The sequence below is a fragment of the Anas platyrhynchos genome, chromosome 1, assembly GCF_047663525.1.
Source record: "Anas platyrhynchos isolate ZD024472 breed Pekin duck chromosome 1, IASCAAS_PekinDuck_T2T, whole genome shotgun sequence".
NCBI lineage: Eukaryota > Metazoa > Chordata > Aves > Anseriformes > Anatidae > Anas > Anas platyrhynchos.
The window spans coordinates 93677499-93694576 of NC_092587.1; the positions used below are offsets into that span (position 1 = coordinate 93677499).

General features: G+C 42.4%; 1 protein-coding gene across 18 annotated transcripts in view; it reads left to right on the forward strand.

Moving 5' to 3' along the window:
* Positions 1-17078, forward strand: part of LOC101789532 (OX-2 membrane glycoprotein) — a 49956-nt gene that overhangs the window by 24894 nt on the left and 7984 nt on the right. For 9 of the 18 annotated variants that reach the window (XM_072024706.1, XM_072024697.1, XM_072024720.1 and 6 more), the window contains exons 6-7: positions 12440-12979; positions 14275-14414. In XM_072024706.1, coding sequence (XP_071880807.1) covers positions 12440-12558 — 119 coding nt within the window. In that variant the 3' untranslated portion in view covers positions 12559-12979; positions 14275-14414. Of the gene's footprint in view, positions 1-8143; positions 8230-8559; positions 8622-11069; positions 11111-12439; positions 12980-14274; positions 14415-14703; positions 14761-17078 lie in introns of all 18 variants that reach the window. The other 9 variants (XM_013097797.5, XM_021271141.4, XM_021271146.4 and 6 more) reach the window with 6 other exon arrangements.

Sequence of the window (17078 nt, forward strand, 5' to 3'; positions counted from 1 at the left end):
TGCAGAAGGTCAAGATTGTCCAGGCTATCTTGTCTTCTGTGGGGAACATGTGATTTTTCTAATTACCAGAGATTTTCATTTTTCCCCACCACCATTAGGGAAATCCTCAGTCCTCTGTTTCCCCTGGTAGGAGAGGATTTAGATGTAAAAGATGCAATACCAAAAGTACTGTTAGTCTCCCTATAAAGGAAGAGGAGGTGGCATGACCCAGGTGTGTAAACCTGGTTGGTTTAGGCTGGGAAAAATCTTTAGGTATTAGTGTGCAGAGCAGTCTCTTCTTTTTCATCTTGTGTTATGCGTGACTGAAGCAGTGTAGCGCAGAAGAGAAAAAGCACTAAGAATGATGTCTCCCAGCCCTAACTTGAAAAAAATTCTGGTTTGTCCTATGGGAGTAGGAATTCAAACTACTCACTGAATCCTAATTTTGAGTATGTGTTTTCTTTACATTTCACAATATCCAGACAGCAAGCTGTCAGCAACCTTTGAGCTTTAGCTCCACATCCTGAGAAAGTTCAGATTACTTTCTTCACTGCATGTCTTTTTTCCTTCCCAAGCAGGAAGAGGTGAAGACCCATCAGACCACATCTTGCCTTGCTCCCTGTGAGAAATGCTGTTGACATAATGACCAGGCTTAGGAAGGAAGGGTTAGGAATGAACTGTTCTATTCTTGTACCAAAACTGTTTCTAAACTGCCTGGTTGACTCCCATCCGTTGTTTTCCCTAAGTGGTTCTGGTGGCTACCACTTAATTACTACAAGCAGGACATTGTGGAAGGGAGTGTGAGAGGTGGAATAGATGGGGGCAAGTTGGTCAATGAATTGTTTTTTTTATATTGTAACCTTCACTGCCTGAGTGTCTGAAAATTGCCAGGGAGGAATAAAATGTGCAGCTGTGAGTTTTAGCTCACAAGAAAATGTTAGGAGAGAAGAGGAAGGAGGGCCACAGCTGTTGGTGTGGATGGGAATATGTAGTGACTTTAATGGTGCAGGTTCAAAGATTGTCAAAGGTTTTCTCTGTCTTCCCCTGCTTATCTTGTACCTCCTCTGTTCTTGTGTCATAACTTTGCTCACTACCCACAGGCTAATTCTTTTTAATTTTGTGTGTATGTCTTTTTCTTTTCCATCTCATATTTTGTTTGCCCTTTTGGCTGTGAATTTGCCGTTGCGCCTGTACCCTGCCATACTCAAAGTTGAAACACCAGCACTTTCCGGCTCCCAGTGAAATGCATTTTGGCAGTATTTTGCCAGTACTGCTGGGAGGCTCAGGGATCTTTATGGGCAGATTTCATACAGCTGTGATTGTGAATAGAAAGGTATGTTTTGAAGTGCTTTGAAAAGTATAGAGATGTGGGTCAGAGGAAGGCCTCATGCTGTCTATTTTCATCAGTGGACAGATGCTGTGAGGGTGTGGGATTAGTCTAATAAGCATCATTGATTTTGTTATCAGCTCACCCAGATGAGGACTGGGAGGGGGGCAGGGGATTGGGTGAAAAATAGTTTTACAATTAAAAGGTTCAAAAGTCTGAGAGTCCCATTCTTCTAGAACCTGCTACTGTGAACTTGATGAAAAGATAATTATAAAGGAAACTACTACAGACTTTACATCCTGATATTTAACAGTTGAGTTTTATCTGAGTGACTCACTCCCATGACAGAAAAAAGAAAACATGCCACCATTTATTCTTTCCACTGTCAATATCTTAAAGTATTCCACCTTCAGATCTGAGAAGCTATGATTAATTTGATAAGCTGTAACTTTCCATATTATTTTTTCCAGTGTTTTTGTGTGAGTCTGATATACAAGTATGTTTTGTCATTTTATTTTTGAATTAAGAGTAATTCAAAGGCTGTGAAGATAAGGAAACATTTTGTGCCAGTAATCACTGAGGTTAGTTCTGGAAAATAAGTAATTATAGAAAAACAAATGATTATTGGAAAGACTGAAATGTTATCAGAGATCGAGTATAGTGTGACGTTCTTACTTTGATTACATAAGTGCAGCTATTCCAAAGCCCTGGAGCAGTGGGGATGCAGTGCGTGCACTGCAACTTCTGCCACTGTAAATGCACCCTGGAGTGCTGGGGAGCTCTGATGATCATAAATCCCTTACCTGTCCTCACACAAAGCTCTTGCACAGAGGCAGGCTGACATATTAGACTTTCCAGAAGTCTTTTGACATCATTATGGCCCATGAGGAGTGAGAGAGACAGAAAAGGGAGGGTTGGGTATGTGGTGGCAACCTTCTACTGGCAGAAGAGGCTAGATGGTCATTCACCTCAGTGGGTGCCATCCTGGCATTTTTTTTTTTATGAGAGCTAGCATGGAATGAAGCATGCTGTTCTTTATTACGTGTTGGTATAGAATATGGGGTAATAATAATGGTTAATAATATTAAAATAGTCAATAATATTAACTGTTAATAATAACACCTCATGTTAGTTTTATGTTAACTGTTTAAATGAAACACTATTACTGGCTTCTTCAAGGTCACATTGCGAGCTTCGAGTCCTTCCTTGCCAGTCTGTAGGAAGTTCTTATTTCACAATAGTTGATGATATAGTCAGTTCCCAGGTTTTATGCTCCTGCAAACCAAACCACATTTTAAAATAATTATTATTGTTTTGTCCAGGAAGTTATTCAACATCGGTATTCTCAGAGTTGCTCAGCATCTAATCTGGACAGTGGCATTCAGTTCTCCTCCAGTAAAAATAACAGCCTATCAAACTGATATTCCAGGAAAGTCAAATGGATGGATTACAGGAAACCCCAGAGAGAGCCTGCATTGAAATAGATCCTAAGGAGATGACAGATACATGAATCCCAGTGTTTTGCCAAAGTTGGAGACAGGTACAACCCTGTAGATATAGGTGGTAGCTCTTTTACTGGCACTGTGCATTGTCATCAGATATTGATTTAGACAAGAAGTAGCTTTACTTCTTTTTACTGAGCTGGCAAACCAGCAGCTTCCAGGAGTACAGACCACTGAACAGTGGGACTGGCCCATGTTTGGAGTATGTGGTACCCTCCATAGGGTCTGCCTGCGAGCAGGTAAAACAGGATATTTGTTGGAGAGAGATCTACCTGTGGCAAAGCAAACCCCAGTATCTTTGCTCTGGCAAGAGAGTTCCAGGGTCCTCAGTTTAGCTCAGTATTTGCTATATTCCCTGTCTAATCAGCCACATCACAGAGAAAGAAGCACAGACTGTTTCTTCTCTTGCTGAAACGTGCTGTCTTACTCTGTAATTCAAGCTGTGGAGGCATCTCTAGCTCCTGTGCAAGTGAGAACATGTACATCACACACAACATCTTAGTTCAGAAAATAAAGGCCTACAGTGAGGATGTGAGGATTCATTCTTTAGTCTTTCCGATGGTTCATATTGTGTAGAGCTTGTGGTTTTAAGGTATTAAACTGCCTTTTTTTTTTCCCCTATTTCATTTCAGTGAGATTTCTGTTGTTTCAGTTTTGTTTCTTTAATTTATTTAGTTAGTTATTTTAAGGTGGGGCAAGATTATTTTTTTTTTTCTCTGTAAAGCAAACAGTAATTACTGGCATAAAACAGTCACATATTTTCCATGTTGTGGTCTTCAGTTACCTGGATTTATTGTTCAGCTCATACAAAGAGGGGTGGCAGGCATTGATTGATACTATATTGTAGTGTTGCTGAATGGGTGTCCAGTATGTTTTAGGCTGGGCTTCAGAGGTACTGAACTAGCCCTATGAGACCGGATTCTTGAATTTGTCTGAGATAAATGGTTTTGGATGACTTTTGCTATAACCCCTTGGAGGAACACACAGATAATAAACATCCTGGATGTTTATTGCAGCAAACACTGTAGCAGAAAGCCTTCCATCCAGAGGCTGAAGTTCAAACGTAGGAAGCTCAAACAGGATGAGTGTCAATTCTTGGTTATGTCTTCAGTCCAGTTTTTAGTTATGCAAAAATACTTGGTGTTGAAGTGTTATGGTGTTAAAATACTATTCATGGGATGCTCAGATAAAACTGTTAATATGCTCGGCCTTAAAGGACCACAAAGAACGTCTTTTTTTGGGAAGGGAATGTGTACTTGGGCTGCCCTGCACAGAACTCCATGTTGACCGGATAAGAGGCAATCTGTCCCATAGAGGTCACATCCGTTGTAACAGTGACCAACTGTGTTCGAGAACTGAGCTGCAGTTCTCCTCATTGAGATAGAAAAGCTTCATTAAAGCCAAATTAAACCAATGCATTAGCATTTTCTGAACTGTCCTGCAAGCCTCTATGAACTTTTATTTGATGAATTATTAGCCCAGAAAAAAACTGTTTGTTTCAATTTACTTTGACATATTAAATGGAAGGGGGACTTCCTGAAAGCTGTGCTTGAAATGTCCAAACCCAGGTGTTGGTTACCGAGTAACTGCATTTGCATTTGGCTGCTACTTGTTGAGTTTCCTGGGATTTGCTTAGACCACACTTTGGTGGCACCACAAAATACTGAGTGAGGCTGAGAATACATTTTGGGAAGCTGAAGGGAAGGGGCACTGCCCTCAGAGTGCTGATGGGAAGTTTTTCTCAGTTGGCAACATGACAGGGGGTGTTTGTCCTGTGAAGACAGTGTCTGTCCTGAACAGATTAGAGAGTACTGTGGAAACTAACAGGAATGGGCACTGAGGACCACCCTGGTGGAAGGGCAGTGAGCACTGCATAGGAAAAGGGTGTGTGAATTCCCACTGCGTGCTGAGGGTTTGAACGTAATTATATGGAGAAAGGAAAGAGCTGAGAGATTGCCAGTGAGAGCACTATTTGCCCTTGAAATTAAAAAGCGGAAAGGAGATCTCAAAAGAAGGAGGCTGGCCAGATAACACGATGAATAATAGGAAAAACAGCATTATGCCATTATGTGGATGGAAGCTAAGAAATGTTAGAACCAGATGGTAACACATCATCCATCTCTGGCCTCCTTGGGCGTGTGAGCGAAAGTCTTAGTCTACATTTTAACCCATGGGACTCTCCCTTGTTCAGTGATAAAAATAGATAGCACTCATACTTTCTGGTTGTTCGAGATGTCATTTCAGTGATCTTCAGTGCTTTGAGTGCTTCAAAGGCCTGTGTCTTCTTATCCCCTGCTGCTGCTCCTTCACCTCTGGGCTACTCCAGAGCACACAGCCTTTGGGACAACACTGTGAAACACTTTTTGTGCTTGTTCAGACAAAAATAGTTTTCATACTTCTAGAGGTCTTCCAAACTCTACCCCCGCCCCAAGAGGCTGGGTTGGCTTTGTCAGACTGTTATCAGACCAAGCCCTGGCATTCAATCACAGGCACAGGGTGACACCTCGCCGTGGCCCAGCAGTGGAGATATCAGTGGCACTCAGTTTTCCCATGCAGGTGACAGTGCCAGCTGCTCTTCTGCACCCCTCTCCTCTGCCCGTGGCTGTTGGCAGAGTCCAAGCCTGTCATTTCAAAGTAGTAAAGCAATTACTTTGAGGTGACACATTGCACGTGTTAGAATTGTAGGGCATTGCTCTGTGTACGCGTTGCCCTGAATATAGCTCTTTTATCAGCCACGTGGGAGTAAATACACATCTGTGGCAGATTTAGGGAAAACAAAGATGGGCTGACAAGAGAAAAATATTTTGTTTTTTAGAGGAGGTACATTAAAGCCTCTATTTTTGAACCTGAACGTCTGCATAGTGTCTGCTTGTTTTCCCGAAGACCTTTACGAGTTCTGGACAGTCCCAGAAAAAAAAAAAAAGATGTTTATTTCTCCTTATCCTAACTTTTCCTCTCTGGGAAGGGTCACAGTGCAGTGACGACTCCTAGAAGGAAAACCAGGACTTCATTATTCAGATCTGTTTGTCTTGGAAGAACTACAAAGAGAGTAGTGCTCCTATGACACATGATACAGGTCTGACTCCCTGTCTACTCTGCGTTGTTAATTTAGGCAGCTGTAGCTGTTGCCGTAGGTTTTATGGCTCCTGAGTAAGCCTGGAGTAAATGTAAAGTTGCACCAGAGGTGTGTGCTGGATCAGATAACCTAATGAGAGGTCTTGAGTCTTCCTGTGAGCCATGCCCACTGTTGGCCACGTTGGCTGGAGGAGGCCACACAGAGCCCTGCTGCCTTGGCCTTGCGGGCAGCAGGCCTCAGCCTCTGCAGTCCCAGTCTTGTACGTGTAAGTGGGGGCTGAGTATGTTTATCATGGCTCATTGCAAAACTCGCCTCTAAATGAAGCTTTCTCACTGGCCACAGTCATTTTCCTTCAGGAATGCAGATGTCTTGGTTGCCATCACCAGTGGCTGAAGCTCTATAGGAAAGAAAAATGGTTAAGGGGCATGGTGTCCTCTCTGCATGTGCAGTTTGCTCTAAGGCATTAAACGGCTTCAACAACATGGAAGTGTTGTAGTAGCAGTGTACAAGCAGCGGTTGGATTATCAGTAGGAATTTGTGTCCCATGTCAAAAATAGGAGCTTTGTCAAAACATTGCCTGCCATAATTTGTGTCCTACTTCAAAAATAGAAGCTTTGTCAAAACATAGCCTGTCATAACATACAGTTTTTCAACTGAGTTTAACTGCATTGAAGTTACAGACTAACCTGCTAGAAAGCATGTCTAGCATTTCAGAATGAAAAAACAGAGAAAGTAAGACCAGAAATTTAAAGATAACCTAATCCTGTGCAACTATTAATAAGAGATATATAAGCTGGTAATAGAGCCATCATTCTGGACGAATAGCTAACTATCTAAAGGACGTTTATTTATGGAAAAAGAACTAAGAGAATGCTAGGGAGATTAATTTTAGACATCATGTTAAAATTTTCAGGCTTAAATTTATAATCTTCCTCCTTTGTATTATATTGCAAATTACAGTTTTCTGGGGCTCTTTCATAGGGTATGTTTATTTTTCTATAAGTGATAGTTAAATGCAATAAGTGTGTTTTCTGATTATAGAAAGATGTACATTGCACGCCTTGCTGGCACAGTCCTTTGGGTAAGGCATTTTACAGGATCAGACTAGTAATTGCAGGGAGGCTTCTCTCACTTTGCAGTCCTGCTGCTGATCCCAAGGGCCCACTACAAACCATAGGCTCTGCTCCTCTTACGTGTGCTCGTGCTGATCTACTTGGTGGACCTTGAGTAAATCTTTTACTTTTTGCCTCCTTTTTTGCATCTTTCACCTCCACTTCTGTAATTTGTAAAAGAGGGTTAAGTGGCTGGCCTACTGATCCCCTGACTTCAAGGACATTGCTCTGATGGCTTTTCCAGGAGCTCTGTTTATGGGTAAGGAAGACGGGGAGAAGTCATAGACCAGGATTTAGTCCATGGTTTTCTTTCACTCTCTACATTGATACTTGCTGTGTGTTTCTAGTGGTTATCTTTCAGTGATTTTAATAGAGCTGCTCTAGCAGTAAATCATGCCAGGGAATTTTCCCTGCTTCCACATATTATATAGGAATAGTCCTTTTCCATGATGGGAAGGGGTTAACTGCAGTTGCTACAGCTAATATGGTATGTCTGCTCCACTAGCTCCAGCTACCTTGGCATGTTCTGTGTTTAGGCTAACACAAAACTATAAAAAATATTATTTTCTTTTATTATTAATTTTCTTCCTTCCCATTCGTCTGTGAATTCTTCTTCTATGAGTTCTTAGGAATTGTTTATGCCAGAATATCCTGGGGAACAGCTGTAACCAAACTATTTTTCTGTGTGACGGAAAGCTGGGATCCAAACTCTCACCACCACTAACCTTTGTAGTTGTTATTACCTGGTATGAAAACTATTATGTCAGATACATCCTACTTTTCCCTGTTTACCTAAAAGCCTGTGATCTTGATGTAGATGCTACAAGGATCAGAGAAACAGAAGCCTAAGGGCTGGACTGGAGCTTTTGTCTCATACAAATCTTTGACTTCTCTTTGCTGCCACCTTCATGTTCAGGGGGGAGAAGGTGACTCTGTTCTATGTTATGGAGGGATGTGCTCCAGCTCTCATGTTGGCACCTTCCTCGTGTTGTCTGTCACACTTGCTGCTGCCTCTGAACTCTTCGGAACAGTGCGATAGAGCAGTTTCTTTCACTCCTTTGTTTCTGACAGGCTGAGACAAGTACTTTATGCAGCAACTCATGGTACCTTTGCTTCCTGCTCAGTTTTTTATCTATTGCTGTAACAGGACGTCCACAAATTAACGTTAATTGAGGATCTTCAGTTCTGGATCTAGACTCAGTGCATCAAACTCAGACCCAACATATAGATCAGGTGAGCAGATACCCTTCTTAAACCTGCCTGAGATTATCCAGGTGGAGCACTTCACTACAGTGGGAAAGGAGGCTTGTGATTGATGGAAAACAGGCATAGAACAGCAGGATGAAGGAGGTTGTGTTCTCCTTGGTGAACATAGCCAAGTCGCTGGGTCCCACTGTGGGTGAGAAGGCTTTCTTCATAGTTGGGGCGTGAATCAGACATTTATGGTGTGATTCAGTGCCCACTTAAAGGTAACATGCATGAATTGTTATATGATTCATTTTCCTTCCATGAGTCTTAAGGGGGCCTGTTGATAGTTAACACAGATGCACTATTCTACTTCAGGTGTCTGCAACAGGTGGGATGAATCACACACCAGAGTCTGGGTCCAATGGGAAGATGACAAGGTCTGTTTGGAGATGTTTGATTTTGTCCTTTGTAACAGATAAGGTTTTATTTTGTTTTAGTTGGTTACTTTCTTAAGGAAAAAGAAACAGAGGAAAAATGAACATGTTTTGAAACCTTGCATTTGTCAGATATGAAGCTAGAAGGGAGCAGAGAATGCCCTGGACAGAAGTGTAGTCAGTATTCCTGACACATTCTTGTAAGAAAATCCAAAGAAAAGACCATTATTTTAGCAGTTAATTTGGGACAGCCAAGTAGAAGAAAGCCCTGCAGTTAAGGCAGCCTGTTAACAGGGTAGGGACTGGGAGCTCTGGCATTCAGAGAGTCACCAAAATGAAAGATGTGCAACTTCTTTCCTTGGCTTCATGTAGCCAGGCACAGGCAGGGCTCAGGGCAGAGATGGAACAACTTTCATCTTTGTAGCGGGCTCCTCTGGGTAAAGACAGGTAGGAGATGATGGGGGTATTGATAAAAGTCTTGTTCTTTTTCTATTTGGAACATAAATTTTTAGATGTCAAGGTTTTTCACTAACACCAGGGTGTTTAAAAAGCATAGACTTTGAGAAAAGACTTGAAAATGAATCCGTATTGTAAAATGGATTTGTCATCACTCACTGCACTTGGTGTTCTTTGGTTGAGAAAATTAGTGTTATCCTCAGCCAAAATTCAAATACTGTTAAAAAATGTGTGGAGTAAACGTGCCTAACGCTGAAATTTTAACATTTTTGTGGGATTTTCTTTTTAGACATATAGCAATTTAGGAGAATGAGGCACAAGAGGGTGAGAAATTGAGGATATAATTTAGGGAATATAAGTTTTGTCTCATTCTTAATCAATGAAAGCCACTTTTGTCTGGTGGCACACTGTCCTGTTTTCCAAAGAACTGCAGAAAAGCACCTGCTCTCTCCTACAAAGATCAGACTGCTCACACACAGCCACCATGCCACACTTCATTGCCATCTCAAAATAGGTGGCACATCTTCTTTGAGCACTGTGAGAATACAAGGGAAAACCAAAAAAACCCCAAAATCTCTCTCCCCACCCCACGCCCCCCCCCCTCCCAAAAATAAAGAAAAAAAAAAAAAAAGAGGAAATTAATTTGAGGTTTGCTGGGTGTAGCGCAGCACCTGTTGAATTTAGGAGCACAGAGCTCCTAAATTTAGGAGCCAGCTTTGGCTGGCAGCAGGGACACAGTGGCCTGAGGTAGCTGGGGGTCCTGCTGGACACAGCTGTGCCCGTGCTCAATCCCTGCTGCTTTCTGCCATCTAGTGGTTTAGTGGTTAGTGAAACTTTTCTGCCGAGCTAAACTAACATTTAAACTAACATTTAAAAAAAAAAAAAAAAATCAGAAGAGAGGCAGGATGCAGCATGCTCTGGGGGAAAGACAAGCGAGGCACGACGAGCATTCTGCCCTCTCTTAGCCAAGTGAAAACAACGCTCCTGCATCCTCGGGTCTGAGCTCTCTTTTCCAGAACATTGCTGGGTAGCACCGGTTTTTCTTCCTGATTTTGCTGATCCCAGCCTCATCTAGACTGAAAAGTACTTCAACATCTCACTTTTGGAATTAGCTAAACAACTAAGCTTCCAATTTTTTATTTTTATAATAATAATTATTATTTTATTTTTGGTGAGTCTTTACCCTCACTTAACTGTTTGGAAACAACTATTAGGTTAGTCTGGTGCCCAAGCAGCGGCATTGTGCCACTGAGTGCTGCCTACTCACCAGATGCTTTATATACAGAAAGAAATCCTGACCAGCTCCAATCTTCAGGGAAGGTTGCAAGCCTTGTCAGGTTATCAGGATTTTTATTACTGCACTGTAAGAACAGTTCCAAGAGGAAGTAGAGTGCTTTGACTCATTCATCCAAAATTTCCATCCGTATAGAAAATGAAAAACAATATTGTGTTTTAAAAGTCTGGTACTTTCCACCTTACCCTTTGTGGTAATGAGATAAAGTAAAAACAGGAGATTGATGTGTCTTTATTACTTATATCCTCTTCCTCTCCCACCTGCCCTCTTCCCCAGGAAAATCACCACATACCTCGCAGCAGAGGTGCGGAAAAGCAGATGATTTCCCCTGCCTGCCTCAGGGGCAGGGGGCAGGGGGCTCCCTGGGTGGTAGGGCAGGTCCTGGCTGCCCCGGGCATCAGGTGCCTTCCTAGGGCCAGGGCATCAGCCCCTGAGTGGGGTCAGCACCTAGGTGCTCAAGCTAGAGGTGGTTAGTGAATCCTCCAGGAGGTGGGGAAGATGTGGATTGCACAACCTGTTCTAGGGCCTCACCGCTCTCAGAGTAAAGAATTGCTTCCTAATGTCTAATCTAAATCTACCCTCTTTTAGTTTAAAGCTGTTACTCCTTTTCTTATCGCTGCTATATTTGCATGCAGACTCAGCACTGAAAGAGCTCACTTAAATATTTGGCCTAATCGGAATGTGTTTATCTGTTTTCCAAGATAAAAAGATATTATGTCACCTCTGCAGGGGAAGGAAGAAGGTATGGTGCTGGCTCCTCTTTCCAGTCTCTGCAGTAGGTATTAGCAGGCATGTCGAGGCTCAGGATTGTCATGACTCCTGCCAAAATCAATGTATAATTTGAAAATTAATTTTTATATGTGTAAAGAACCCATACTTCCCTTAATATTATGACCTTATAACTGACTTTATAATGCTATGGTCAAAACTTGCTAACCTGTCTGTTTTCTGGAGCAAGAATGCTGTTTCCAAATCAATGAACTCACAATCTTTTCTCTAGCACAGGGCACAACTTTATTGTTGTTGTTGTTCTTGTTATTATTATTATTACTATTATTATTTTCTCAAATAAGGAATTATTTGAAAACGGTGTTGCTGATTTAGAAAAATAGAATCCTCCAGGGTGTTGACTCTGCTTTTTCAATCATTGTGCCTCAAGAAAGATGTCAACCAATTCGAGAGAGCAGAGAGAACAAAAGCAAGACTGTTGGTGGGTCTGTTGAAAGATTTGAGGTCATTCAGTCTAGTGTGAGATGTGATGTCTTCAAATATACAAATGCACACCTGTAAAGAGGGTAGGAGAAAATGTTCTCCATTTCCACTTGAGACAGAGTAGGAAGTAATGGTTCTAGGTTCATGGAAGGATGTCTAGGCTAAATGATAGGAAAAGCTTCTATTTGTAGTCATTGTAAAATGCTGGAATAGAAATCAAGGTGCTGGAAATTGAGGCCCTTCCAGCCTGGACCATAAGTCCTATGAGGAGCGGCTGAGGGAATTGGGGTTGTTTAGTCTGGAGAAGGGGAGGCTCAGGGGAGACCTCATTGCTCTCTACAACTACCTGAAAGGAAGTTGTGGGGAGCTAGGGGTTGACCTCTTCTCGCAGGTAACGGCTTTCAGTATTGTGATCTTGCCTCAGGTTATGTTGTCCTTCCCAACCAGCTTTCTCTTTCCTTTTACTCTGCAAAAGTCATTTCTTTAATTTTCTAGACAGGAAAGGCAGAGGGCTGATAAGCACCCAGCATGTACTTATAAAGTTCACTCCCGATGAAGTGCAGACTGGACCTGTGGGGTGGCCAGAGGGCCATATCTAAGTGAGATCTGTGATCTTAAGTATAGCTCTGCGTGGCTTTGTCAAGAGTACACGTACCATATTAGAGCCAAACATGGGAGTGTATGGCTCTCAAGAAGGCAGTTCTGTTTCATTATTGGAACTGAGACAGAAATTGTCTGACTTCCAAGCAGTTAACACATTTCCTTTATAAGAAATGGGTGCATTTTTGTACAGCATGTTGGGAAATGTGTTCCAAAGGCTACTTCAGGGTTGACCTATGTTTCTTCTCTTTCTTACTAGGAAAAAAGTTCCCAGGGCCTTCTCTGCTAGTGACAGATGCTGAAGTGCTAATTCTGATACCGGGTATCCTCTTGCCAACAGACCAGTGCTGCAAAACTCTTCAAAAGAAGAAAAAATGAAGCCACCTGAACCAGTTAAAATCTCTCCCTGTGAATTTCTCAGCTTGTACAGTGCAGTGGAAATCTGCACTTCAGCATGGAAATCTGCACTTCAGCATGGAAATCTGCACTTCAGCAAGGGCTGCACCACTTGGAGATTTTTGCAAAGGAATGTGATGTCCCCAGGATTTCAGGGTTGAGTTTTTGCTCTGCTTTTGTTCACTTCCATTCTGAATTTGCTTTTTGGCACCCTATCCCTTAATTTAAGATCAGCCAATTACTTTCACAGTTTTGTCTTGTCTCTGTCTTGTCTTTTGTTTCACTTTCATGGGATTAGAGCTCTGAAGCCCTTACAAGAAAGAAGAAACACCACCCTGGAACATGAGGGCCTCGTGTGGGCACTGAGAGCTGTTTTTACTCAACCTTTGTTTCGTCAAGAAAAGTAGGTGTATAAAATCAAAGCACATGTTGCTTCCCATCACATGCTTACATGTGAGACCACTTAAAGCCTGTTGCCAGACAGGCAGAGAAGAGGAAGCCAGTAGATCACTGGGTTTTTCAGCCCCTGAGAGAGATAACCAACCACTGTGTGCAACCGTGAGGTCCCCGGCTGGGGAGCTCATCGTGATTCTGTAACCACAAATTATGTAAGGTGTGCTTTTGCCTCTTACTCTTGTACTGTGCTAGAGGCTGCTGCTGTAGTTATCTTTTAAATGCAAATTTCTTGAGAAAATAGGGGTCTACTGAAGTTAGTGCTTCCAGAAAACCACAGCTGTCAGTGATTAGGGCATAGACAAAGGGAGTAATTTATTTTTTATTTTTGTTTTATTAAATCTAGATGAGATGACATTTCCAAAAGATTCTGGGCCTCTGCAGAATTTGTGAAAATACAGCAAAGTGAGGCTAAATCCCTAATATGAATTTTAAGTAATATATTTCTTGGTATTAGCAGCTTGAAAAAGGAGAAAAAAATAGCAGAAGCCACCTCTGCTTCACCATCCTTCCCATAATCCAGAAATAGTAGAAAGTAGGTGAATTTCTCAGTACACATGAAGTTGACAAGCAGATCTCTCTTACCAAGGTAGAAATTGTTGTAGAATAGGTTACTTGAGAAAAAGCAAGCATAATCCATTAAACCTCTGAGACTGCATCCAGAAATCTGAGTAGTGACTTTATGGATTATCTTGGGCCCTATTTGAAGAATAGTTGTCTGTAAAACTTAAACATCTATTCACCATCTAGTGCCAGACGAAGTAGCTCCATAGCTTCTGGTCATGGTGAGTCCTTTTGTGTTAGGTATAGGTCTGGTTCTTTGTGAACAGAAAGTGAACGGTGCTGAGACCTGAAGAAATGTGGTCACAGTTGCAGGTCTCAGTCATCAGATACATGTTGGTGCATCTGGCTATGTGTAGAAATGCTACATAGGCAGTACGTGTGCCTTCCTACCGATACTGCCCCAACTGGGAGAGGGCAAGTAGTCTACAGAAGATATCATTAGCCACAGTTTCAGATGGAGAGATAGATAGAAGGTTGTTTACGAGGGCTGTATTAGCCAAGGCAGCTTGATTTTTAGGAAGTGTTGGGTCTTAGGGCATTCAACCACAATTTCTTGCTGGGATATACGGGAGAGTTTATGTGTTAGTTACTGTCAGTTTCTAACCACAGTATTATGAAGTTCCTTTTTGTAATGTATTTGTTGAACATGCCTGCCTCTGACTACTTTTCCCCCTTCCAAAGGTGCAGAGTGAAAGCTGAGCATGTGATTCACGATCAGAGGGAAGGCTTTTGTCTCAGCGGTGGTGGTGGCTGAGCTGCAGCAAATGGCACAGCACTGGTGTTGAGTGGAGTCCCAGAAACACTACGCACAGAGACATGTAGTAAGTAATGCATATGAATTGGCTCATCTAGGAAATCTCACCTTAAAAGAGAGTCTGTGAATAAAGGTCACTTGATGAAAACCTAGCTGCCACAGCACTAGCTCTAGGCAGCAAAGTGCTACTTTTGAGTTGATGCAAAATGATCAGTCTCAGGTTCTCAGCTGGCTGACATCTCATGCCAAGCATATTCTACATGTATACTCCGAACTTGGACAGTTGACCAAGCAAGTCTCCTCTCAACACAAAGACTAAAATTAATGACACAAAACTTGTATAATTAACTCTACAGGTTCATTATAACATGAAGTCCTCTGTCTCACAGGCCAAGATTCATAATAGTTAAAAGGTCAGTCTCTTAATGATGTTTCCAATATTGATTTTCCATTTCTTTATCTATGTTACAGTAACTATGGCAGCAGTATTCTATTTGTGGATCCCTGGAGATGTGTGTGCACATTGGGAAGGGAGAAAGCAGAATAGGACTTTGGGTTTCAGGCTAGGTAGTAAATTACAGTGGTTTGGAACTTAAAGGGCATAGTAAGATCACTTGTGTGAAACTGAAAGGGTATGAGTGCAGTAGATTCACACAGATGACATACCACTGGCCTGTGTGAATGGAAACCATCCAGCCTTACTTGGTTCCTAGGCATTTCCTTTTCATTATGTGAGCAGGAACTGCACATGAGCACACATGAGCAGGCCTGCCTCGGGTGTAGGGTTTTGTTTGTTTGTTTGTTTTTGAAAAATACTAGTCACCACTTAAAACTCACTCAAAAATGAGGGTTCTTAACCTCACAAATTCTTGCCTGTACTGAGGGACATGCAGTTGCTTACAGAATCACAGAATCACAGAATTTCTAGGTTGGAAGAGACCTCAAGATCATCGAGTCCAACCTCTGACCTAACACTAACAGTCCCCACTAAACCATATCCCTAAGCTCTACATCTAAACGTCTTTTAAAGACTTCCAGGGATGGTGACTCCACCACTTCCCTGGGCAGCCTTACATCTCAAGCTCAATAGAAAACTGCTGTCCGCTAGGTGCTGGTGGTTCTCCTTAGCGATCCTTTTTTGTGCATCCCTTCAGGTATGCTTTTCCTGCTCTGTTTTCCCCCGAGATCTGCTCCTGTCTCTCATCCCTCACCACTGCCTGTGGTTCCCATTTGCCTGGGCTGGTGTTTGTTGATCTGAAACAGAGTAGGGAAACAGATCTATGGAGGCTGTGGAATGGGGAACCCACTGCAGAGAGCAGGCTGGGGAACAGGCCAGGCGTGGAAATGGATGTTTGCCTCTCCCCTCAGCCTGGTTGTGCACCCAGCCTGGTGGTGTGGCCTGGTGCCAGGGCTCAGCCCTGTGCTTGTGTGCCCTGTTTCCCCTTAAGACACAGATTATAGGGAGACCCAGGGAATGTTAGCAGTGGATTTTGGGAAGATCCCATATGCAAGATTATGCCTTTTATGCAGAGATGCAAACTTCATCTTTCAAGTAGTTTTAGCTGTACCACTTCCTTCTGCACACTCCTCACTGCTTGTGCACCTTATTATACAAAATGGAGGGCAGAATATTGTGGAGGTGTAGGGGAGAAATATTTCAAAACAGGTAATTGGAGAAGCAAGGCTTGGCAAACTGTTGCTTGATCTAGCAGTATGGCAAAGTTTGTTGTTTGCCAGAAGCAGTCCCATCTCATAGATCCATAGATCTTTGGGGCCCAAGAGTAGGGAAGTGAATAAACCTGACACTGTTTTATATATATATATATATATATATATGTATTTTTTTCTTAGAAGCAAGAGTCTTTGAGGGAATAACTGGAGAAAATGAAACTAGAAGGGTCGGTGTGTGTTACAGTCTAAGAACCCATTTGTTCCATCTGTGCTTGTAAGAGACTTATGTACTGTGCAGCCTTGCTTGGGAGAGAGTAACCAGGCAGTGCAGCTGCATGTTCCTCCCCTGCAGGAAAAGGTCACTGGATCATGATGAAGAGCAGTAACATGCACTTACAGTCCTTCAGCTCCGCAGACTTTGCTATTTTCCTTCCATGCTTGTGTGTGGGTGTAACAGAGCAGAACAGCTTTGTGTTCTTTGGGCTTCCTGTGTGACTATACCTGCACCGTGTATTTGGTGCAAAAATAGAAAAGGGAAGTCAAGAAGTAGAAAATTATCTGGTGTAGGCTGGATGCCCTTGGGCTACATCTTAGGGAGGCTGCACAGGTGCTGTACATCCCCCACAGAATGCATCCCATGCCTGTTTGCTTTCTTCAACAGGTTATAGTGGTCATGTGGATGATTTAACACTGGTATTGGCTTCTTTCAGTCACACACTGAGCACATGCAACAAGTAGTGAGACTGCACTGCTTCCACTGGCGTCCTGCCCTGTCAGTAGGATGCTACTCCAGAAAATTCGAAGGCCATCCACTGACCCTTAGCACAACTGTTGTTAGGTGTCATGTCTCAAATGTAACCGTTGTGTTTCTGAGAGGTAGACTAGATGATTAAGGTGAACATGAAAATTCTTGACTGAAAGGGTACACAGAAATTCGTGACTGAAATGGTAGATGGTTTCAGTCAACACCTCTTGCTTCCCTCCTTCAAAAGACAGACTCTCGATGTATTTGCTTAAAAAAAAAAAAAAAGAACCTACCACAGACTCCTGTGCTTTGCTT